This window comes from Nicotiana tabacum, chromosome 20, assembly GCF_000715075.1.
Source record: "Nicotiana tabacum cultivar K326 chromosome 20, ASM71507v2, whole genome shotgun sequence".
Taxonomy (NCBI): Eukaryota; Viridiplantae; Streptophyta; class Magnoliopsida; order Solanales; family Solanaceae; genus Nicotiana; species Nicotiana tabacum.
This window is the reverse complement of record NC_134099.1, coordinates 100,716,741-100,743,082: the sequence shown is the minus strand read 5'-3', so window position 1 is coordinate 100,743,082 and position 26,342 is coordinate 100,716,741. Positions and strand designations below refer to the sequence as shown.

Here is a 26,342-nt window from a genome sequence, read left to right as displayed (position 1 = left end):
ATGGATAAAAGGAAAGAAAAGGAAGAAAGAAAAAAAATTACACTAAAACACTACACTAAGTTATGTAAAAGAAAGAGAAAAGAATAGAGAAGCTTACCTTGAGAAGGAATGGAAGGGATAGGTTGTGGAGAGAGAGAGATGGAGAAGAAAGGAGGGGCAACAATGGGGGTTTGAGGGATGAGAGATTGTGTGAAAGAGAGAAGAGAAGAGAGAATGGGATGGGGGATGCGGGTGGGTTAAAGAAAAGAAGGGTTTGGGGGAATAGTGGGGGGTTAGGTTTATTAAAAAGGGGGGGGGGATAAAAAAAGAGGAAAAAAGAAAAAAAATCTGCACTTACCTGGCCCGCGCTGGTCTACCACGGTCCTACCGCGGTTACGCTGGGACCGCGGTAGACCCCTTTCAGAGGTTGTATCTGACCGCGGTCCTATCGCGGGTATGCTGGGACCGCGGTAGACCCCTTTTAGAGGGTGTATCTGACTACGGTCCTACCGCGGTTACGCTGGTACCGCGGTAGACTTCTTTCAGAGGAGTTCCTTGATTGCGGTCCGACCACGGTTACGCTGGGACCGCGGTCTGGGCATGTTCCTGCTACTTTACATTTTTTTTAAAGTTATGCATTACACTTACAACATATTCGTGGGTTGCATCCCACGCAGCGCCTGATTTAACGTCGCGGCACGATGCAGATGAGCGCATTTAAGGCTTGCTCGACCTCTGTGGTTCAGTCAGGTGTAGCTCAGACACTTCCTTTGGTTCGCTCATGCCCACATATAGTTTCAATCTCTGCCCATTGACTCTAAATGTACGAGAGTCTTTCTCTGTGGCAATCTCGACAGCACCTGAAGGGAAAACTTCGACCACTCTAAATGGTCCAGACCATCGTGACTTGAGTTTACCCAGAAATAGCCTTAATCGTGAGTTATAAAGCAACACCATATCTCCAGGATTGAAATTTCGCTCCACAATGTTCTTGTCGTGCAACCTCTTCATTCTTTCCTTGTACAACCTTGTGCTCTCAAAAGCAAGATGTCTGAACTCGTCGAGCTCATGCAATTCTGTGATCCTCGTTGTGCCCGCAGCCTCGATGTCTAGATTCAGCTATTTCAGTGCCCACCACGCTTTATGTTCAAGTTCCACTGGCAAATGGTAGGCCTTCTCGAACACCAACTTATATGGTGACATACCAATCGGTGTTTTAAAAGCAGTTCTATAGGCCCAGAGTGCATCATCTAACTTTTTCGCCCAATCAGTTCTTGTGGCGTTTAGAGTCTTGGTTAGCACACTCTTTATTTCTCTGTTGGACACTTCAACCTGCCCACTAGTTTGCTGGTGATAAGGGGTAGCCACCTTGTGGCGTACATCATACTTTGCAAGTAACTTCTCGAAAGCTCTATTACAGAAGTGAGTGCCTCCGTCACTGATAATCGCTCTTGGTGTCCCAAATCTGGTGAATATGTTCTTCTTAAAAAACCCCACCACCACTCTTGCATCATTAGTGGGCAACGCTGCAGCTTCTACCCATTTGGAAACGTAATCCACAGCAACAAGTATGTACTTATTGCCATAGGAGCTAACGAAGGGACACATGAAGTCAATCCCCCAGACATCAAACACTTCCACCTCTTGAATTGGGTTCATGGGCATCTCATGGCGACGGGAAATGGTCCCGGTCCGTTGACATTCATTGCAGCCCTTCACCCATTGGTGCGCATCTTTAAACACTGTTGGCCAATAGAATCCAGCCTCAAGCACTTTCGCAGCTGTCCTGACCCCTCCAAAATGTCCATAAGCCGATGCGTGACAAGCCTGCAAAATAGAAGATTGTTCTATCTCGGGGACACACCTATGGATCATATTGTCACCACAAATTCTAAACAGGTAAGGCTCATCCCAATAATACATGCGGCAGTCATGATAAAACTTTTTCTTTTGTATAGATGAAAGGTCATAGGGAACTATACCGCAGGCCAGGTAATTTACAAAATCTGCATACCATGGCGCTTTCTCAAGATTAGTAGCGAGCAGATGCTTCTCTGGAAAGGTTTCCAGAATATCTTCAGCCTCAACTGCATTTTCAGCTCCCTCAAGTCGTGATAGATGATCAGCGACTTGATTCTCTGTGCCCTTACGGTCACGAATTTCAAGGTCGAATTCTTGCAGCAGTAACACCCAACGAATCAAGCGCAGCTTATACTCCTTCTTCTCAATCAAGTACCTGAGAGCTGCATGATCAGTGTATACAATTACCTTAGAACCAATCAGATATGATCTGAACTTGTCGAAGGCAAACACCACAGCCAACATCTCCTTCTCAGTCATAGTATAGTTCAGCTGGGCTCCACTCAGCGTTCTACTCGCATAGTAGATTAGATGCATCAGCTTGTCCTTCCGCTATCCCAGCACTGCCCCCACTGCGTAGTCACTGGCATCACACATGAGTTCGAATGGTTGCTCCCAGTTGGGGGCAACAATGATAGGTGTTGTGACCAGTCTCTTTTTCAGCTCCTCGAATGCTACCCTGCAATCATCAGAAAACAAGAAAGGGTGATCTTTTTCTAACAACTTACAGAGAGGGTTGGTAATTTTTGAGAAGTCTTTTATGAATCTCCGGTAGAAACCGGCATGCCCAAGGAAGCTTCTGATTGCTTTGACTGAAGTTGGAGGAGGTAGCTTTGCTATTACATCCACTTTAGCACGATCCACCTCAATTCCTTTGCTTGACACCCGGTGCCCCAAGACTATGCCTTCTTGTACCATGAAGTGGCACTTCTCCCAGTTCAGAACCAGGTTAGTCTCGATACACCATTTCAGCACACGTGTCAGATTTATTAGGCACTCATCAAATGAATTCCCCACCACTGAGAAGTCATCCATGAACACCTCCATTATGTCCTCTACCATGTCAGTGAATATAGCCATCATGCACCGTTGGAATGTGGCGGGTGCGTTGCATAGGCCAAAGGGCATCCTCCGAAAGGCATAAATGCCATAAGGGCAAGTGAAAGAGGTTTTCTCTCTGTCCTCCGGTGCAATGGAAATCTGGTTGTATCTTGAATACCCGTCCAGAAAACAGAAGTGTGACCTCCCTGGCAGTCTGTCTAACATCTGATCAATGAAGGGAAGTGGGAAGTGGTCTTTCCGGGTGGCTAGATTTAGCTTTCTATAATCCATGCAAATTCTCCAGCCCGTGGCTGTTCTTGTAGAGATCAATTCATTGTTATCATTCTTAACTACCGTCATACCACCCTTTTTAGGTACACATTGAACTGGGCTAACCCAGCTGCTGTCAGAGATTGGGCAGATAATTCTCGCGTCTAACCACTTTATTACTTCCTTCTTCACCACTTCCTTCATGTTGGGGTTCAGCCTTCTTTGGTGTTCCCTGGAAGGTTTGTGTCCCTTTTCCAGTAGAATTTTGTGCATACAGTAGGCGGGGCTGATCCCCTTTATGTCTGCCATGGTCCACCCAATGGCAGTCTTGCACTCCTTAAGTACCTGCAAGAGTTGTTGCGCCTGCACATCTAACAAACTAGATGAGATAATAACAGGTAATGTGGAGTTAGGTCCAAGGAATTCATACCTGAGATGGTTGGGCAATGGCTTTAACTCCAGCTTTGGTGGTTCTTCGATAGATGGCTTGGCTGGAGGAGTCTCTCGATTTTCCAAGTGCAAGGGCTCAAATTCTAGAGTTCTATCCCAGAACCCTCTACCCTCTAATGCCAACACCCATTCCGCCAGTTCCTCTCCATTCACCTCATCCAAATTCATCAAACATGCAACAAGGGGGTCCTCAATGGTTAGCACCTCATCATCAGTCTCTACGATTACATCCACGGCATCAATAAGAGAACAATTGGCGAATTCACTTGGTTGCCTCATAGATTTCTGCACATTGAATGTTATCTCCTCATCGTTCAATCTCATCTTGAGCTCCCCGATTTCACAATCAATGAGAGCTCTCCTGTGGCCAAGAATGGTCTTCCCAAAATTATGGGAATCTCTTCATCCACTCTGCAGTCTAAGATCACAAAATCTACAGGGAACACAAATTTCCCTACCTGAACTAGCACATCATCCAGTATACCAGAGGGTCGTTTCACTGTCCTGTCAGCCAGCTGCAACAACATAGAGGTGGGTCTAGCTCTTCCAATGCCCAGCCTCTTATAAATCGCCAGGGGCATAAGATTGATGTTGGCCCCTAGATCACACAGTGCTTTAGCAAAAGCAAAATTACCAATAGTGCATGGAATTGTAAAGCTCCCTGGGTCAGACAGCTTTTCTGCAATTGGTCTAGTCACCACTGCACTACATGTCTGAGTAAGAGTAACTGTGGCCAAGTCTTGGAAATCAAACTTTCGGGACATCAAGTCCTTCATTATTTTTGCATACCCAGGCATCTCCTTCAAAGCTTCAATCAATGGTATGTTTACCTGGATTTGTTTCAGCATTTCGAAGAACTTCTTGTATTGTTCCTCCTTTTGGTACTTAGCCAGCCTTTGAGGGAAAGGTGCAGGAGGTCTCTTCTTCCCAATCAACTAGGATTGATCCTTATCAGCTGCTACATCAACTACTGGTTCCTGGACTGTCTCAGCTTCTTTCTCGGTCGCATTCTGGATGCTATTTTCTTCCTGGGCAGGCTGGACTGGCACCTCCATCAGTTTCGTTGACTCATCCAGCTCAATAGGTACTGGAATAAGTGTCTCAGCTTTTCTAGTTTCTCGAGCCCTCTCTTGCTCTACATCCAGGTCTCTGCCATTACGTAGACTTACCGCCATCAGCTGCTTTGGGCCTTGATATTTTGGATTTATCTGGGTGTTTGCAGGTAGTGTCCCATGAGGACGATTGTTCAGAGACATAGGAATTTGGCCCACCTGCACTTCAATATTCTTGATTGCTGCATCATGTGCATCCACTCTCTCATTAATCTTTGCATTAGACCCAATAACCTGCTGCATCATTGCCTAAAGTCTAGCAAACCCATCTTTCTGCCTTCCACCATGTTGCTGCTGAGGAGGGTGATACCCCTGCTGCTGATTCTGATTATTATATCCTTGTGGCCTTGGGTAAGGTGCCATATTGTTAGGGGGTCTCATACCTCCCATGTTTCCATTGTTGAACTGTGGATGGACTGGATTGTATTGCTGATTTTGTTGGCCCCAATTCTGACCACCCTGTCTCTGGACTCCATAATTAGACACGTAATTCATGTCTTCAGGGTAGTGGTGATGATCATGTTCTGCATTCCATTGGTTACCGATTGGCTGACTAATGCAAGATGCGCACAAGACCCCATTAGTAGTATCTACGATGTGTACCTGCTGCTTTTGCCCTGACTCTTCCACCTTTTTGGTGAGTATACTCATCTGTGTCAATAAGGTGGTCATATTTTCAGCCATAAAGTTGGATGGATCTAAGGGCACTGAGTGAACCACTGGAGTGATAGGTGCATTCCTGGTTGTCCATCCCAAATTTTGTGCCATCTTGTCGAGCAGACTCTGGCCTTCTCTCCATGTTTTGCTCAAAAATGCTCCACCAGCTGAAGCATCAACAATGTTCTTCACGCTATCTGACAATCCCATGTAAAACCGCTTCCCCAACATCAGATATGGAATACCATGGTGCGGGCATATAACCAGCATCCCTTTAAAACGCTCCCATGTTTCATGCAGTTTCTCCATTGGTCTCTATTTAAAACTCAAAATTTCATCAATTTGTTGAGCAGTCTTATTGGGTGGGTGGAACTTGTTATGGAATTGCCTGACTAACTCATCCCAAGTTGTTATAGAATTTATGGGAAGTGAGTTTAGCCAAGTCTGGGCAGCTCTTGTCACTGAGAATGGAAACAATAACAGCTTGATTGCTTCAGGAGTTACGTTGGGCTGCCTTTGGGTTTTGCAGATAGAGAGGAAGTTCTTCAAGTGCTGCTGAGGATCTTCGACTTGCGACCCCGAAAATAGTCCCTTGTTCTGCAACAAGTGCAACATGTTATTCGTAATTTGGAATGACTCAGCCTGTATCTGCGGAACTACAATGATTGTGGACAGATTTCCAGCTGTGGGTTGTGCCCAGTCATAGAGAGCAGCCTCTGGCACTATTGGTACCGCTGGGTTTTCCTCGTGATCCCCCACGACTATTTCGACTTGTGTAGTTGTTGGTTGTTATTTGTTTTTCCGATTAGCCCGATTCAAGGCCTTGAAAACTTTCTCGGGATCTGATAATGCTTCAAATACTTCACCAGATCTCGATGAGTTTCTAGGCATGCACCTGTGCAACCAAGTCAACAAACGTTAAAATTTCAATGTAAAAATTGGGTATAGAGAAAGAATGATTACAATAAGAATTTTTGTACTTCTTTCAATTGTAATTGATAACACCGTTAATTCCCCGGCAACGGCGCCAAAATTTGATCTCGCCCAACTATGCCTTATAAAAGGACAATGCGGACGTTGCAAATATAACCTGAGTATTTATGCCCAGAGTCGAATCCACAAAGAATTAACCTATCAATTACTTTCGTTGGACTTACTAAATTCTTTAGAATCAACTTCCCCAAACATTGTGAATAACAGTTGATGGTATATTTAATAACTAAGATTGAAAGTCAATAAACAGTTGTAAACTAAATATGCTTAAGTTGTGAACAATAATGAGAAAGTTCTAAGGTAGTGATTTCCCCTATTGATGGAATCCCTTATGTTTATGTTTCATATAGATTTACCAATACATCTCTATCAACCATGAACACTCTTTTTACCGTGAATCTCTCCCGAGTAATCCCGATAATTTACTAGGCGCACTCTCCCGAGATACGCTAGCTGGCTTTGTTTCTTATAGTTCACTTTAGATTGCACCCAAGACTTCGTTATCCCTAATTCCGCCTTTAAACCCGCAGTTATAGATCCCTCTTATACTTTGGGAGTGATGTTGTTCAACAATTACCTAAATATGCACTCTCTCCCGAGTTATGCATACTAAATAGGCACAACTAATTGAGGATCCTGTCAATTAACTACAACAAACACGTAGTTAAACAAAGAGAGATTAAACTGGCAAACTATATTAACATAATCAAGAAGTTCATCCTTCAATAGGTTCCATCAAAACCCTAGACAAAGGATTTAGCTACTCATGACAATGGGTAAATAAACTATGAAAATATTCATGATCAAAATTGCAAGAAAAATAAAGAGAAGAAGAAAATATGATGTTTTGGGTGATCTCTCACACTTATTCTTCTTGCCAAAGTACTTTCTAAAAAATTACATGCCTCCCTTGGACGAGTTTTATTGTTTAATATGGGGTTTTGGGATAAAAATTCCGTGTTTTGCACTTCAGTCCCTCAATTTTCCGCTTCTTATCGCGGTCCTACCGCGGTCACGCCAGGACCGCGGCCAACTAGCCTCTCAGAATCCGCAATAGCCTTCTGCCACGGTCCGACCGCGGTTATGCCAGGACCGCGGCAGTCCATCGCCAGTTCTGGTTTTGCTGCCTTCGCGTGGTGCACTTAGCGGATATTGTAAGATTGGCTTCTTTTTCTCCGTAATTGATCCCAAAAGTACTCCATAGACTTCTTTTATTATATATAGCCTGCAAAGCATGAAAAGCACTAATCAGAGCATTTTGTTATCACTTTTTACCATAAAAACTATACAAGAAGGTGTTTCTTTAGGGCCTAATTATAGTCCAATTCACCTATTATCTTGCTCCCTCTGAAGAAGTGTCAGACACAATATCTTGGTCATCATCTGAGCTGGTAATATGAGGCCTTGTTTCTGGTGTAGGAATTGAATCCAGCAGGAATGGATCACCATCTTCATTGTCTCCATGGTTCCTTTCCTTGAAAGGAAAAACAGTTTCCTTGAAAAAAACACCTCTGCTTATCAAGAAAGTTTTAGACTCCAGGTCATATAACATGTACCCTTTTTGTGTTTCTGAATAACCCATAAACACTATACTTTTAGCTCTTGCAACAAATTTATTTACCTTTGGTAAAACACTGCCATAGCACAAACACCCTCAAATGTTCCAGTTTTGGTGCTCTGCCATGAAGCACTTCATAAGGTGACTTGCCTTTGAGGACTACAATTGGTAGCTTATTAATTAGGTAAACTGCAGTTCTAATACATTCTCCCCAGAATCTAATTGGAACTAAACTCTGAATTTTTAAGGCTCTTGCAACCTCCAAGATATGTCTATGTTTCTTTTCCACAATACCATTTTGTTGTGGAGTACATGGGCAACTACTTTGATGGATTATTTCAAGATCAGAAAAATCAAGCACTCCATTTAGAATTGAAAAATTATGTACCATTGTCAGATCTCAGTACTTTAATATTCATACCAAACTGGTTCTTTATCATTGAAAAGAATTTAGTCAACACAACTATCACTTCACATTTAGACTAAATCAAACATACCCATGTATATCTACTATAATCATCAACAATTGAGACAAAATAATATTTTCTATCATATGTAGGCTGCTTATAAGGACCCCAAACATCTAGATGTACAAGTTCAAAGCTACCATCTGTTTTACTTGTGCTATCTGGAATGTTGTCTTGTGTTGCTTTGCCATTAGAAATATTGGACACTCCTGTTGAGCATGTTCATCTGTCAAACCTTTCAAGATGGAAATGTGTTGCATTGTCTTCATTGAGGGGTTTCCTAACCTTGAATGCCATAATTTTGTATTATAGTTTCCTTTTATCACTGTTGTTTTGCTATTGGTTTTATTGCTTCTCTAAGGATATAAAAACCATCTGTTTCTCTACCAATCCCATCACCTTGCCACTGTAAAGACCCTGTAAAAGACAGAAGTCATGAAAAAATTTAACAGTGCAAACAAGGTCCTTGGTCAGTTTTGACACTAAAAGTAGATTGAACTTGAAGTCTAGAACATATAGAACATCTCTTATCCTCTGTCCCTCTAGGATTATTGCACTTCATATATCTGTTATTTGTGATTTGTTTCCAGTTGGAACTTGTACCTTTCTACCTATCTGACTTCCTAGCTTATTGATATCAATTAGTTTCTCCTTGCAGGATGTGATATGATCAGAGGCCCCTGAGTCAATGATCTATTCAAAAAGACAATCACTTGATAGCATGGAAACAATACCTGCCATGTTGACCTTACAATCAGCAGTTGAAGATTTGTTTAGCAAGTCTACAAGTTGTTTATACTTCTCCTCTGTAAAATAATGGCCTTGAGACTGGTCTTCAGTAGAGCTGTGTCCTTCAGCAGAATTATTTCCTTCGACTGCTATATTACTTGCATAAGTTTTGAAGCCACCAGAACCCTTCTCATGCATTGACTTTCTTTTGCTTTTGAAATCAGGTGGATATCCCACAATTCTGTAGCAATTCTCCTTTTGATACCCTTTATACCCACAATGTTCACATACTACATCAAACCTTTTGCCTTTCATCATTTGTCCCCTGCCAACTAACATGGTCAATGGCTCCTTATTCATATCCATTACACCAAGAGCCCTTTGGCTTTCTTCTTGAATCACTAAGGCATATGCCTCATTTATTGACAGCACAGGAGTTTTTAACAAAATTTGACTGCGAACATGAGCATAAGTCTCATTTAATCCTACTAGAAATTGTACCAGACGCTGTTGATAAATCATTTCAAAAAATGGTTCTGATTCCTTACAATTACATCTTTTACCTGGTATTAAAGTGTCTTGTTCATCCCAAGAATCCTTTATTTTAGTAAAGTATTTGGTAACAGAATCAGTACCTTGAGTTCGGGTTCCGATCTGAGTCTAAAGGTGATAGAATCTAGTCAAATTAGATTTTCCAAACCTTTCCTTGAACTCAGCCTAGACCTTCGTTGCATTTGATGCGTAGACGATGCTCGACAATAGCTGCTGCGACACACATCTCCCAATCTACGAGAGAACCATAGCATTACATTGTTCCCACAGATCTGCTAATTCTCCTTTGTATAAACTCTTCACACATGTTCCTTCTACAAAACCTAGCTTGTTCTTTCCCAATAAATCCAAACGCATCGATCTACTTCACAATCCGCAATTTTCAGGACCTGTTAGCTTGATATCTATTAGAACTGCTCCAGGCGTATCGGTTGGTTGAAGATAGAGCGGATGACGATGGTCAATTTGAGGTGTTGAGGTATCTCCCATGGCGGACTAGCTGGTTGAAGGAGAAGAAGAGAAGCAGATTCAGAGCCCTAATCGCTACTCTGGTACCATGTTAGAAGAATCTAGAAGCTAAGAAGAGAGAATCAAAGCTGAAGAAATGAAATCTCATTAACATTTTTTATTCTTCAATGTACAACAGTGTGTATTTATACACTGTAGCTTCTAACTGTCTCAACTAACCGACTCAAATACAAAGGTCACGTGAATCACGTGACTTCAATAATAACATAAGAGAAAATTCAAGGAAAAGAAAGCACAATGTCAAAGTAACAACTACTGTGACTCCGTCACCATGAAGAACGTGAAAATAAGAGACATGAAGGAGTCAGTTTCATCCAATATAGCAAGAAATTAAGTGTTTTTACAACTAAAGTAAAGCGAGAGACAGTCAATTCATTTTTTAGAATTTCTAAGTAATATACAACTTGTTGGATTATACAACGAAGCGGAAATAATTTCTGTATTGAATTCATATGTAAATTAAACAATTAATATATACAGAGTTTACACGAGTTACCTCTTGAAACGTAAACAAAGTAATTCTATCTCATTGGTCTCCAGTTCCAAAGTAGCATGATCATGACCTCCAAAACATCGTTCAACAGTTCGTGTGGACGAAATTTCAAGGAAAAGGCACCAAATTTTCGGCCAGTTCTATGGAGGAAAAACCCATGTATATATAGACATGTTTTTAGGGTAAAAACCCTTTGCCAAAACTTGTTTAGCTAGAAAAGGTTTCATTTATTTCCTATTATTTAGGCACAATATGCACCACAAAATTTAATTAACAAAGCTAGCTAGCTCCCTATATGGAATTAATTTCGAATTTCGAAATTAATATCTACCATAATAAATTACGAATTATTCCACTAAAATTTGTAACTGCACTCCTTAGTTCAATTTTAAAATTCTTTCATAAAACCTTATTTAACTCCTAGTGTTAAGATTCATATACTAATCCATCAAAATAAATTATCGACAATTAAATTTATTGATTACTTCCTCTGGACTTTTGCTTAACTTATTTCATGTTCGGATACAAAATCCACCGGCTGGCTTACACATAAAAACTTATAAGTTTTCATAAAAGAGTATCATCAATCTAAAAACCGAGACATGGATTCTATAAACTAATTACTATTTCGGTAATGTATATCAGTATTCTCCAGTTTACCAAGCTTATTGACCTATGAAAGAATTTCGCCTTTTAATAAATCAAAACAATAAAAAAAACACAACTAATAATACCTATATCAAGATTAAGAGTATAAGTACATTGAATGGACCAGAGAATTATTTCATTATGTCAGCATAAAATACTTATCTCTACTTGATTCGTTCAATATATTCAAAATGTATTAGCACAAGAAGTCGGAATTAAATCATTCCTATAATCAAGATAAATTATATTTAATCTTGTGTTACAGCCTTTCCGATGGTTTGTCCAATTCTTTCATTAGTTTGTGAACATAAACTTTATGACTTATAAGAACAGGTGATTTGATCTTCCATGTATATGTTAAACTCTATACACTAAATAGTCTATTATATAAGCAAAGGGCACATAAACAAATACAAGATCTATTTAAAACAAAACCTTATTGAGTTGAATAAAGGAGTAAATAATTGTTCCATAAAGAATACTATAACAAATGCAAGGTTTATAGTATCTCCTAACACAACTAGTATTCATCATATTCAAACTCTTGATCAACTCCATACTCTCCAGCCTTAGTCTTCTGCTCATGAAAAAACACAGAGAGAGCAATATGAGCAATCAAAAGGGTATATCACAATCATAATTTACAAAATAAAAATCCCAAAAGAAGCATAAATACCTCGGCAAGCATCCTGTATGTGTTCCTCAATTGAGTATTTGCCTTGCTCAAGAAAGAACTAGGCGACATGGAAATCCTCTATAATAATAACAAAAAAGGATATTGAGCTTAGTCATGAGAGTTTTATTAAATGTATTGATATTTCTATTACAAGGGAAGAGAATCATACCAATATCTATTGTGTGGAAAACTCACAGTATTAGTAAACTACATAAGTTTGGGTGATTTAGTGACGGTTCAACAATCATAAAAAGCTCAAAAACAATACCTAAATCATATTATGAAACTATAACGCTCATCTAATTAGTTCGCATGAAGAGTGTGTGCTGATTAATAATAGTAGCAGTATATAATAATAATTAATAAGAATAAAGCAATAATAATGGTCAAATTATAATACAAAATTGTATTAGTATGGTAAATTAAAGGGAGCAAAAGTGTACGGAAAATGACATACAACTAATAATGGTCAAAGCTTTATTAGTTAGTCGTACAGTTTTTTATATAGAGGAAATACAACCGCATAGAACAACACTGGAATGAAACAAAGTAAATTATATAACTTAACCATGAAAAATAAAAATAAATAAGTTTTAGAATATGCGTCATTTACAGCCAAATACCATACGTTTGCAGAAAAATCAGACGATCGACAAGGATTCAAATCAAGATCACTATATGAAATAGGTATATAAGTTCTATGCATTAATGGGTAAATTTCTATTATAGGCATTAGTAATTAACATATAATAATTCATGAATATAAGAGAATTTAATTCTGTGACAACGTACCTTTGTGCAAGCTTCCCTTCTAATGTGAGGTGCAAAAACTCGAAGAGCCACCTTAAATATACGTATATAGATCAAGACATTATCAGTACTTAAGAAGTTGAGGGAAAATAATTAATTTGTGAAGAAGGAAAGAGAAATAAAAAATGAACATACAAAAAGAATACCGAAAATAGAAAATTAATTCAAGGAAAATGAAAATTAACACTATGGATAAACTCTCTCTATATAAAAAAAAATTAATCGAGAACTTTAGAAAGCTCACCCTTTCAAATTCGGGTTCATACAAATCTTCGTCGTCTCTAGAAGTTGTTTCTGGCCAAAATTGAAAAATATTATGGAGGTGCTCGTTATCCTGTATTTCCAATCAAATAATTATGAGATTCAATATTAACGTAATTAATATTCAAAATACATGAAAAACTTAAAAGGATGAAACTTACTAACCTTCATGTGATTTATAAAGCCATCGCCTAGATATCTTTTTATATAATTAATCTGTCACAGAAGTTCATTTGAAAGACTTATTAATAAAACTTGATAAAAGCATAACAATCGAAGAAACGTTTTACTTGCAATATGAGATTTTTTGAAGCGAATTTACATTTATTCGGCCCAATTCAGATAAAAAAAATATGGAAAAAGATTACCTGCTTCACGAGTGAAAAAGTGCTTAAGGTCAATTCAGTTTCACATATTGTGAGGGTGATTTTCTTATCACTATTATCCTGTAATGAAATTGAAAATTATTAGTTAACAAAACAAGAAAACTTTGTAACTGTTAATTAATTATTGACATAATTAAGTAGGAAATTAAAATACCTCAAGAAGTTTTAAAGCATTTTCTTTGGTAACACTTGAAGCTCTTATCAATATATCTTCTTTCATGTCTTTTAAGTTTGCATAATTTTCTGCATCATCGGAAAATTTCTCAAGGCTGCCATTTTCAAAAATTACACCAAGTGCTTCTACGCAGGCACAGTTGACATTTTGATCATAATCTTCCTCTAGTTGTTTCAGCAAATACGAGAACAACCTGCACCAATTTCAAGAGATTTAAATTGAAAATATCTTTGGAAAAATTAATTCAAATAAATCAAAAGTCGTACAACTAAAAATAAAAGGTTTACAAACAATAATTTGTACACAATATACCCTTTCCACTTCTTGTGATTAACACACCATCCATTTATTTCTGAAAGGAGGAGAGACCAGGCGGATATTGCTGCAGCAACAACCTACAATATAGCAAAAATTAAGATTATAGGTTCAGAATTCTAGTCTGGTTAAGTTTTGTTAAAATTATTCAATGAATTTCTTTAGATAAATACAAGGTTTAGAACAAAGCTAATGTTCGGCCGAAGGACTTACATTGGGTTTTGTATCTTCATTCATAATTTTCCATATAATCTCCATGGATCTTTCTGTTTCATCAGTATTTTTGGCACCAATAAGGGTGACAATAGCAAAACATTCTAATGCCAGGTAATTTTATTTTAATTTCATGAAATTTGTCAAAAATCCAGATAAACATAAAACTATTTCATATCATATATTTAAAAAATATCAAACACAAAAGTTTACCTTTGCAGAATGAGATGACTTGGATTTGAGAACTTGAGGAAGAAACTCTAGTGAATATTCATATATCTCATGTGCATGATCTCCAGCCCCAAGTGTTATTGCTAACAGTCCTGCATCCCAATCAATTAATGAGTATAACTATAGTATTATCAAGCTATAGACAGGAGCAGAGTTAGAAGCCCAGACCGGTTGAATCTAATAAGTTTGGTTAAATATGGTATTTATGTTAATAAATTCATTAAATATATACACTTATAGTAAATTTAGAACCAAGTTATTAGCACTTGAAGTTGTCTTTCTAAAATCCAGAACCATAAAGTTAAAATCTTGCCTCCAACTATAGAGAAATAATATAATTCAATATCCCTAGTGTAATTTAATGGAAATATGTACAAACCTATAAGTTGTAGTGCAAGATCAATTTCCAAAGCAGAACCTCGCTTCAACGAATTTTCGCATCGGTGTGTTAAAGTAACACAACTGAATAAAACATACACCAATGATTTAATCAGTATATTTCTCACCTAAATATTGTTATCTTCCAATCAAATTACAAAATAAATTCAGCAAAACTAAATATGTTACGTACATATTCTGAGCAAATTCATATCGCACCGCTTTCTTGAATTCAATGATCAATTTGCCTAGTGCGTCTTCTCTTATGGATCCCCTACAATTAGCCAAAAAAAAAAAAAACAAGGCATATATATAATAGCAGTTATAAATCATTCTAATTTAAAATTTTAAAAGTTTAACTCGGGAAATTGAAGAAAAAGAAAAGTGTAAGAACTTACTTCTTTTTATATAGTTCTTCTAAATAATCACAAACAGTTTTTGATCTTGAAATTGGACGCTTAATGAGCTTTTGACGCCTCTTTCTGGGTTTGGTTCTCTCAAACTCTGTACAATCTGAATCTGTCATTGTTGTTGAATTCTTCACTGAACTTCTCTTGTTACGTACTATGGTATGTGCCTTTGATTGCTGTTGATGTTTTTCTTGCATGATTAATTGTCCCAAGTATTTGTGAATTTGGTTGTCTTTCTATTTATAATGAAAGAAATTTGCATGCGACAAGAAAAAGAAAAAGGGAACGATATTAAGCTTCCTTTATAATTTTTATGTTGGAATTTCCATAAATTGTACTGGTCATTCCGTTTTCAAATTGAGAAAGGATTTGTCTGGACGCTATTAGGTTTAAGACTAAACAACCGTTTTAAACAGTAATTCAAAAGGAGTAATTTTATCTACTTTTATACAGTAGGAAAAAGGAAAAAGGAAAAAGTGGAGTTGTAAAAGGAAAAAGAAGCGAAGTGAAATTAACTTCAGACCATCTACTTTGAAGTTCGGCTGCGTACAAAAAACGTGAGGTTTAAAGTTACGTTTTAATAGAGCTCTGAGTCTGAGTTTGAAACTTTCGAGTCAGAAGTTGATTCAGATACGGCCAAACTTAAAAAATATGAGTATAAATTTTAACTATTCGTTAAATATGGGCTATTTGTGCACTTCCCCCATCACTCGTCGGAATATCTACAGAATAAAGAGTTTCACAACTTTATTGCAATGAGACTCAAATGTGCTTAATAGTGCTGGTGTAAAGATTCGTTAGGATCGGGAACACGGGTAGTGTAGAATTTAGCCAAATAATGTTATAATGATTATAACAAAGACAATGCAAGTTGATAATAACGATAATTAAAGCATATAAAGAAGGCGTCAATGTGGTTCGGTCAAGATGACCTACGTCCACACAAGCGGAGAGAAACAATTTTACTATAACAACCGGTACACAAAAGAGAGTACAAAATTAGATATGAAACTCTAATTATTCCAAAATATATCCCAAAAGAATAACCTCGCAACAATCACCCACAAAGAAGAGATTCACTCAAAGTATTTCCCAACACTAATTCTATGGAATGTAACAAAACTCTCTATTACAAGAAAACTCAAAAGGAGTTTCTATTCAAAATGTGGGATGATTAAAATGAAGTAAGATGACCCAAATTTATAAAGCAAAATTATTGGTCCTCAAGTAAAGAAAAAAAGAATAAGAGAAAGTACTTTTATTCTTTGGTTCCACTAGAATGTTTGGCTCCAAGTTTGAATACTTTGGCTCCAAGATTAGCCATAGACAAATTTAGGCCATGTCTTACAAATCTCCACCTTGGCCTAAATTGGATGATATAGTTATTTTACTCCACCTCCGAAAAGCCTCAATGAGCTTATGTCAAAATTTATGCCGTCAAACTCAGACAAGTTGTCTGATACCGAAACTGTAGTAGTGCCTATAACAGTAGATCCCAATAAAGTATACAATGAACCAGATCTGTGTGCTTTCATGATCAGAAGAGCACCTTGAAATTTTTTTTGAACTCCACCTTCACCAGTGAATTTGCACCCAAGAGATTCTAAAGTGCCCAAAGCGATGAGATTTTTCTTCAACTCAGGAACATATCTAACATCGGTGAGAATTCTCACCACACCATCGTGCATTCTGATCTGAATTGTACCTTTGCCAATAACGTTACAAGTAGAATTGTTACCCAATTGCACAACTCCATCTTCAATTGAATCATATGTAGAAAATAAGTCCCTGCTGGGACACATATGATACGAACAATCGGAATCTAAAATCCACTCATTGTCTTATCTGAAACTAGTTTTAGTTGCTAAAAGTATAGTTCCCTCAATCTCATCAGTTGCTACACTAGCTACGGCGGTGTAAGTATCTTTGTGCTCATTTTTCCTTTCCTTATGCTTTTCTTTATTTTTCAGCTCATAGCATTCAAAGATAATGTGACCTTTCTTATGACAATAGCGACACTCTAAATTAATGTATCTGGATGTTGAGTCAGATTTACCCCTAACAAACAAGCCAACTTCCGCTTGAGTTCCACTAGCTTCCCCAGTAATATCACTATCTATCTGTTCTTTTGATTTTAAGATAGTTTTAATATCCTTATAAGATAGATTATCGTTAGCATAAAACATAGTATCTCTTATATGCTTAAAAGATAGAGGTAGAGAACAAAGCAGTAAAACGACTTAATCCTCATCTTTAATTTCAGCGTCTATATTGCTCAAATCTATAAGAATGGAATCAAAGGTATCAAGATGAGAGGGAATAGAGATACCTTCACCCATACGAATTGTATAAAGCTTCTGCTTCAGGTGAAGTCTATTTTCCACCGTCCTCTTCATATACAAGATTTTTAATTTTTCCCACATGCCTTTGGTTGTGGTTTCTATAGAAACTTCACGTAAAAGTAAAATCTCATTTGAGAGATTTAAGATATATGACGGCAAACTCCTCGTCCGTCATTTTATCATGCTTCTTCTCGTTTCCTTGCAATGCCAAGTCTAAACCATCCTAAACTAGGATAGCTTCTATCTTTAATTCCAACGTCCGAAGTTTGCACTTCGATCAAATTTCTCAACATAAGTTTTTGTTAAAGTCATATTGGCTACTGAATCTAAGCCGGTTAGATCTGGCTATTGTACCAATTTGTTAGGATCGGGACCCCGAGTAGTGCGGAATTTAGCCAAACAACATTATAATGATAATAACAAAGACAATGCAAGTTGATAATAACGGTAATTAAAGCATATAAAGAAGGCGCCAATTCAACGCGGTTCGGTCAAGATGACCTACGTCCACACAAGCGGAGAGGAGCAATTTTACTATAATAACCGGTACACAAAAGAAAGTAAAAAATTAGAGATGAAACTCTAAGTATCCCAAGATATATCCCAAGAGAATAATCTCGCTATTCACTCACAAAGAAGTGGTTCACAAATATAACAAAACTCTTTTTTACAAGAAAACTCAAAAGAGTTTCTATTTAAAATGTGGGATGATTCGAATGAAGTAAGATGACCCAAATTATAAGGCAAAAGTTCTTGGTCCCCAAATAAAGAAAAAAAGAATAAAAGAAAATACTTTTATTCTTTGGCTCCAAGCTAGAATGTTTTGCTCCAAGATTAGCCATGGACAAATTTAGGCCATGTTTTACGGTGTAACGTTAGTATTTGAAGTAAAGTTGTTAAGCTAGATTAATGGTTTATGAAATATTTAACTTTCTTTAGGATAAATTTACTATTGTACTATGACGGCATATTAATTTATGATCACTTGGGGTGTGTTTGGTATAACGGAAAATATTTTTTGTGGAAAATATTTTTCAAGAAAATATTTTCTTGGAAAACAAGTAGTAATATTATTCATTTTCCGGTGTTTGGTATGCAAATTAAGGAAAATGACTTCTCAAGAGTATTCATAAATAATTTAGATATAATAAACATGAAGCCATAAACTTTCAAACCAACAACCTTCCGAACCCACAAATTTCATAAACTTTCGAACCGCTAAACTTTCGAAATCGTGGAATTTCGAACTCGTAAACTTTATAATTTCCAAACCCGTAAACTTCCAAACACATAAACCTCCGAACTCATAATTTTGGAACTTGTAAAATTTTGAACCTTTAAACCGATAAATAAAAAAATTAAAACTGAAAAATATATTTAAAAATTATTTTTTTCCGGAGGGGGAGGGGGCGGGGGGTTTGACAGTAAAACGAAAAAAATACAGAAATTTAAATTACAAAAAAAAGTAAATTTTGTGCAGGGAGTGGGGGGGAGTTGGGATGGGTGGTGGGTGGTACAGAAAAACAAAAAAACGAAAATTTGAAATTGCAAAAAAAAAATTTAGGTAAAAAAATAATTTTTTTGCGTGGAGGGGTTTGGGGTGAGGTGGAGGGGCAGTTTTTAAGAATTTAGGTAAATTCTTAAAAATAATTTAAGAAAATATTTTCTTGAAAAACAAGTAGTAATCTTATTCATTTTCCGGTGTTTGGTACGTAAATTAAGGAAAATGACTTCTCAAGAGTATTCATAAATAATTTAGACATAATAAACATAAAGGCATAAACTTTCAAATCAACAACCTTCCGAACCCACAAATTTCATAAACTTTCGAACCGCTAAACTTTCGAAACCGCGGAATTTCGAACCCATAAACTTTATAATTTCTAAACCCGTAAACTTCCAAACACATAAACCTCCGAACTCATAATTTTGGAACTTGTAAAATTTTGGACCTTTAAACCAATAAATAAAAAAATTAAAACTGAAAAATATATTTAAAAATTATTTTTTTCGGACGGGGGGGGGGGGGGGGGAGGTTGACAGTAAAACGAAAAAAAAACAGAAATTTAAATTACAAAAAAAGTAATTTTTTTTTGTGCAGGGAAGGGGGGTTGGGGTGGGTGGTACAAAAAAACGAAAAAACAGAATTTGAAATTGCAAAAAAAAAAAAATTAGGTAAAAAAATAATTTTTTTGCGTGGAGGGGTGTGGGTGGGGTGGAGGGGGTAGTAGGGTGGGTGGTAACGGAAAAACTGAAATTTGAAAAAAAAATAAGCCTTTTTTGAAGATAGGGGGTGGGGTGGGTTGGTGAAGGTGGGAAAGGTTGAGAAGGAGTTTTGGAAAATGTTTTACCTTCTCTTGATAAGGAAAATATTTTCCTCCAATTGGAGGAAAATAAGTTCATAAGAAAAATATTTTTCAAAATATTTAAGCCAACCAAACATAGGTAAATTGGAAAAGATTTTCCGGAAAATATCAAACACACCCTTGAAGTTCAAACTTATGTTTGATTACCATAGCAAATAAGTAACCGTGAATAAAACTAGTCATTAGGCTCTTGGAGTCTTGGTTTACAGAAGGAATTAAAAAACAGTAGATCTACTGTTAACCATCTATGTAAGTTAAGTCAAGTTCCAACTCCCTACAAACATCCCTAAGATGGCATTTGTTTATTTACACATTCAGATTCTTCCCAGTTTAAGGATATATTTCATCGTCCATGTCCTTTCCTTTTTGTGGTTGAGGCCTTGAGGGTGGTATCTAGACTGCGCAACTCAATTATTCCACTGGATATCTACTACTCCCCACCGGCATATGTATTAAGTAATTCTGTGTGCCCATCAAGACTTAAAATTGGGTTCAAACTCTAAAAGGGAAAGTATATCCATGCAAAAACATTCAATGCAAAGGCTTCCAACTACCCAATTTTGTCATGTTACTTGCACATTCATTCCACATACAATCTGAGGTTGTATTCTATCAGCAGTCGAAATTGTTTAAGTTACACAATAGACCAACCAAGTATTGGGACCTTACTGAGACCCTACCTCGTTGCTTGAATATACTAGACACGTTCCCAGTTCAAATTCATCATAAACAACCACCTCTCTACTAGATTGAGAGAAATAAGAAACTTGAATAGAATGTTGCTGCTCCATCGCGCAAAGAGTTGGATTCGAAGGAGATTCATGTTTTTTTTTTCTAATAACCATGATGTCCAGGCCAGCTTGTGCGCACCTAAATTTTTAGTTTAAATTCAAGTAATAAGTTGCAGCATACTGAAGGTAAGAAATCCTTGTGACATACTCCCTTAAATAGCAGAACGTGCAGAGAAGCCAAGATTCCTCAATGCAAGTGACCAGAAAGTAGTCTATTGTTGAGCCTAAAACATCTCTATAAGACCCGACTTGTCATAGGAAGCACAACACCGGGCGACAACAAAAGCATCAAAGAGTGCTTAATTTATGGTCAGAAACACGAACCACCCATGAAATGAACAGCAAACAAACAAATACTGTACATAAAAAGCTCAATGTGAGTTTGTGATCATACAGAACCTCAATTCCCTTGCTTTATTTGAGTTTGTGATCATATACACATAGACAAGTTAATAATAGTAAAAGAAGTGAAGAATCAAAAAACAAACATAAAACGCATCCCCCAATTTCTAACCGACTCCCAAAAATAAAATACAAAATCAAGTCAATCCCATCCGCATCAATGGACATTAGTGTCAGATATAACAAAGCATAGGCAGAATCTATACTTAATATCAAGAAAATACATAAGTTACTCACTAAACTATGAGTCAAATCACTGTCACACTTTCTAACCACAAAAATTATATTACACATTCAATCTTTTCGGACTGTGTCTAAGACATATCATTTTTTTTTGGCTAGTTCTTCAAAACATGTGTATTATCACGCATCAATGAAGTTGTGACACATATCCTCTCAAACAAAAAAGATACTTTAAGATACTTGTAATATTTAAAAGAAAAAAACAGAAAACAACCCCCTCCCAAAAATAAAAAGCCCCACACACACGTCTCTTCCAGATCTCAACCCGTCCGACTGTTTCTTCCTCCTATCTTCCTCTTCTATGGCTGTCACCAATACTACCTCCATGGCTACTGCCATAGCCATAATCAACAGCAAAAAAGGTCCCATCCAAATCACCATCTTCAATACATCGCCGATATTAACCATCGAAAGGAAATGACCTCGTCATCGGAAAACAAAGGCCAGTGATGACCCCTCATTGACTGAAACTTTTTAATTCGAATTGATCTTCTGGGTTTTGATGTATTGAATTCATCTCTAAGCTCGCTTATTTTGTCATTTTTTGTCTAAACTGGGTGTTTGTTCATATGTTACTAAGAGGCCATGAATGGAGAAGTCTAATTGTTAGCATTTTTTTCGAATTGGGTTTCCAGTTATTTGCTCGTATGCCAAATGAAAGACCATGAATTGGAAAGTTTAAATGTTTAGCTTTTTCGGAGATACCCGTGATTTAGGGATGGCAAACGGTGCGGGGCGGTGCAGTTGCGGGGCACACCCGCGCACACCCGCGAAGACTCCAACCCGCCCCGCAAAATAAAATTTTCTGTTTTTAACCGCCCCGCGCAAAACCGCCCCGCCCCGCATATATATTTTTTAATTTTTTTAATCTGATCTAGTAAACCAGGTAATTTTCTTTGAACTCTGCAATAAACCAGGTAAAATTCCAATTTCTATTGCTACCAACGTATGTCATGAATAATTGAATAGCTCCCCTTCCCTGCACTCAGCTTCTGTAATTCTTTTTTTTTGTTGTCATTTTTAATGTATGTTTTATAAATATTTAGTTGAGAAAAACTTAAATAAAGTAATATGGACAGTGATGACTAGTTATGTGGATTTCTGAACCATGGAAATATGTCTTTGTTGAACGCCATACATATTTCAGTTGTGCTGTTCTTTGAATATTTTGTCTATCTTTATAATGCAGCAACCAGGAGGAACAAACAAAGAAAAAAGAATTTCTGGCACAACCAGTAGCTTGAAGAGATGTCGTAGAAGTTTTCAGTCCATGTACACATAACACATCTTTATCAAGAAGGTCAATGGAGTTCATCAGTTCAAGTCTTTTCAGAAGGATTAGTATTGATAAAAATAAGCCACATATCTGCTTAGTGAATTCTAAGATAAAATCACACTAATTTTTAAGTTTAATGAAAAAGTAGATAACTAGATCAACAAACTATTTTTGTGACCAAGTTAAAAAAAACACAAATGCAGACACCAACTTAGCAAATGGAAAACGAACATCTTAATAAAGTAGATACACAAACCAGTCGCAGCAGAAATAATACTAAATGAGAACTCTGATTAGTCTGTTACAACAAAGCAAAAAATGAAACATTGGGATCTTCTTCTTCATCAGAAATAATGCATCTCCGACTTCCTTCAGTTATCAAGCAACTGAAACATCTGGATCTTCTTCTTCATCAAGCATCGTCGGACATGAAACTCTATCAATGCTTGAACACGAACCTAAAAAAAAAGTATAATAGTATAAGAAAGTGAATACTATTATTAACATAGTAAATCGTAAAAAAGTTACTTACCATTTATCTCGTTCCATAACCAAGTGCGAGCACACATCAACGCCTCCAAAGTAGTAGGATGAAGTCTACTACGATGCGGGCTAATCAATCTCCCACTAGTGCTAAAGGCCGATTCTGAAGCAACGGTAGAGATAGGAATGGCTAAGAGGTCATGAGCTATCTTTTGCAAAGTAGGAAATTTTAATCCGTTTGTCTTCCACCAGCTTAAACTGTCAAATGATGGCGTACGAGGTAGCACACCTTCTTCTAAATATGACTCCAACTCCGATCTTGGGTCCACATTCGCGCTACTCGAAGCGACAAATCTATCGAAACTAGACAGTCGATCACCCTCAATAACACCAGCAACTTCATTAGAACTAGATGCTTGAAATTAGGCCCCGCCCCGCCCCGCAAACATTGTAACATGCCCCGCCCCGCAAATGCTGAAAACCGCCCCGCCTCATTTGCCATCCCTACCCGTGAATGGGAAGTGCATTTGCAGCATTTCTCTGAACCGGGTGTTCAAGTATTTGTTAATTATATGTCACAAAGAAGCCATGGACTAACATTAATAGAATTTCCTCGGATTGAAATTAATAGAACTTCCTTGGACTTCTAATAGTGTAGGATTACTGGATTTTTTCTTGTTGGAGTAATTCAGTGAAATGAAACGATGGAGTTAGATGGAAGAGAACATGAGGGGTTCGTTGGTCATGGGATTGGAGGGGAAAACAAAAGAAAAAAGAAATATAAAAACAATTAAGTTGGACCATAGTATCAACTTTATTAAATCTAAACCGGTGACATAAAGCTGCAGACACAAATTTTTCACCTCTTCACACGCTCCTTTTACGTGTAATATATTTGGTCAGAAGTAGTGTGTATCTGACACAGTCTTGAAAGGTTGAGTATGTACCAGGAATTTCGCTCATAGTTTAAGAGGTAACTTTTGTATTTTGCCTATCAAGAACCCTCGTACATATGCATGTTACTGAAGAAAGGCAATGAATCAGAAGGCTCCCAAATAGATGTTTCAATTGATCCAACATAACATATATCGATCTACAAAATCCATAAACAACACAATGAGATCTTAGTAAAACTAAACTAACTAAAACCTATAATTTTTCTCACTGCAGAGTCAATTATTCGAAAACTAAATGACCTCAATTGCATTTTTCAGTGGCTGGTTTCAACGGATGAGAATTCCCCGTGCGAGCAGAAGACTTCGAAGCATCTTACAGCGGCTCCCACGGTCCACTGTCATCTTCAGTGGTCGTGGTAGCAGCGGATCTAGACTTCACAGCATCCAACATACGCTTGCTAATATCCTTGCAGTATACCTAAAGCAGATACATATCACAATTTAGGTGCAAAGATGGGAATCAGGTTTGATATCAAGTAAATAGACAATATTAATAGATTATTAAATATTTATAGATATTTCGTGAATTTCGTGATACATATAGTGCGTCTGGACAAAGGATACCACGTTTATGTGAGATGTAGTACATTACACTCTCTTTGCCAAAAGAAAAGCTTTTCAAACCTGTGGTCTAAAGCAAATCATAGATATTTTCGTGACTATAAATCATCTCATTTAGTAACGTTGCCAGAATTTTTACTAAGGGGAGTTAAAAATTTAAAGAAGTAAATACATTGAAAAAGCTAAGAGGATTTCATACATAGAATGTATACATAAAAAAATGGACCTACCTAAATAGTGTAATTTTTCGACAAAGAGGTGCCAATAGACATGGAAAGTTAAAAATGATTAAGAAGTAAATGGTATCACATAATTGGAACATAGCGTCTTTTTGCATATATGTACAATGATTCAAGTTGAAAGTAATGAGTTGAGTTGAACCCGAACGATCTCGATTTCATCATCGTCAGAGGAGGCAGAGGATCCAGCAAAGGTAAAGGCCTCTTCCTCGACGCGCCTGGCGATATCTGACGCCTCTTCTTTTGTGAGAGTGCCGTAATGTTTGGAGAAAATGGAAGGGGAAGAGTGAGCCTCGATGAGACGCTGAACGACGGCGTCACGGATGCGCTGTGTTAGGGGCCAAATGCTGAAATATTTTATTTTCTGGGTATCTAATTGGGTATGTGGAGTTTCTCCGATTTCAGCCATTGATGCGGAAGGAGAGGTTTGGGGATTTTAGGTTCTGTTCGGTTGTTCTTCTGGTTGCTGCTATAACCAATTTTGATGCGCAACGCAACTATATTATGGGTCAATTTGAAAGAGGGATGATACAAAAAGAGAGATTGACGGGAATTATTAATGGGTAATGAAGTCAGAAATTAAATGCACTCTACCGATATTTCAAGGAAACAATACTTTCCCAATTTATTTTAGCTTATATTTTTTAAATAAATTTTTTGCATTAAGAAGATTTGTATTAGAAATGGATTTCGGCATTGAGTTGCGATCTCAATATCACAAGGAGATTTGAAACCAAAAAAAAAAATAAATCACACGTGAGATTTGAACTTGTATAGGAATCTCTTATATGAGGAGAAAGGGGAAATTTTTATAATTACATATGAAATCATAAAATATTTCATAACCTACAACTATTAAATAAATAACATATTCTACGATATAACCATAAATAAAGAAGATATCTTCCAAGTGTGGTACCTTCCCGATAAATAAGGAAATTGACTATGATCATATTTAATTCTCCCTAAAACTCCTCCATTTCGTTAAACGGTGATTATGAACCAAGCATCCTTCCTTGGCACTCCATTTTGGTATGTTTTCGTTCTTTCAGATTCCTTCTTTACCTTGGATAATTTTTTCCAACAAAATTAGATCTATGATTCTATTCCATTGGAAGTAAAAAAACAAAAAAGGCAACATAATGTATCATACTTTTTTGTAAGGTAAAAGAAAAATGTAACATTTGGGTCATACGGAATATCAATAAGCTGCTACAGACCAAAAACTTAATCGACTTATTCCATTTTTGTATGTGCTCTAATAAATAATAGTTAATATACCAATTGATCTGGTTGAGCAGCACATGTATATAAAATACTGTATAGATGCAAAATATATTACTTATATAGACTTACTAGGAAAGTTTAAAAATTAAGTATATGTATATATATAGTATACTGCATATATGTTAAAAATATATGGAATATATATTCATCGATACTAAATATATAATAATTAATATATTGTTTACCGTGAAAATGGTAACAACA

General features: G+C 36.9%; 1 protein-coding gene and 2 non-coding genes across 5 annotated transcripts; 1 reads left to right on the top strand and 2 right to left on the bottom strand.

Moving 5' to 3' along the window:
* The first annotated feature begins 5,610 nt into the window (after positions 1 to 5,610).
* On the top strand, positions 5,611 to 5,717 carry LOC142175054 (small nucleolar RNA R71). Its single transcript, XR_012704244.1, has one exon. It is a non-coding gene; the product is annotated as a small nucleolar RNA R71 (small nucleolar RNA).
* A 6,140-nt stretch (positions 5,718 to 11,857) lies between these two features.
* LOC107800777 (uncharacterized) lies at positions 11,858 to 15,464 on the bottom strand. The gene is made up of 12 exons (XM_075240277.1): positions 15,181 to 15,464; positions 14,976 to 15,056; positions 14,784 to 14,866; positions 14,387 to 14,496; positions 13,958 to 14,040; positions 13,625 to 13,838; positions 13,453 to 13,530; positions 13,250 to 13,300; positions 13,068 to 13,157; positions 12,806 to 12,856; positions 12,014 to 12,091; positions 11,858 to 11,914 (listed from the first exon to the last, which is right to left on the bottom strand). Exons 1-12 carry the CDS (start codon positions 15,387 to 15,389, stop codon positions 11,858 to 11,860), a joined length of 1,185 nt encoding a protein of 394 aa, XP_075096378.1. The 5' UTR covers positions 15,390 to 15,464.
* Positions 15,465 to 22,823: 7,359 nt separating this feature from the next.
* Positions 22,824 to 25,438, bottom strand: LOC107819282 (uncharacterized). 3 transcript variants are annotated; one of them, XR_012704065.1, is made up of 4 exons: positions 24,994 to 25,434; positions 24,292 to 24,469; positions 23,145 to 24,188; positions 22,824 to 23,070 (listed from the first exon to the last, which is right to left on the bottom strand). It is a non-coding gene; the product is annotated as an uncharacterized LOC107819282 (transcript). The 3 variants fall into 3 exon arrangements; XR_012704066.1 differs by having other exon boundaries at positions 23,145 to 24,469; positions 24,843 to 25,438; XR_012704064.1 differs by having other exon boundaries at positions 23,145 to 24,469.
* Between the last annotated feature and the right edge of the window lie 904 nt (positions 25,439 to 26,342).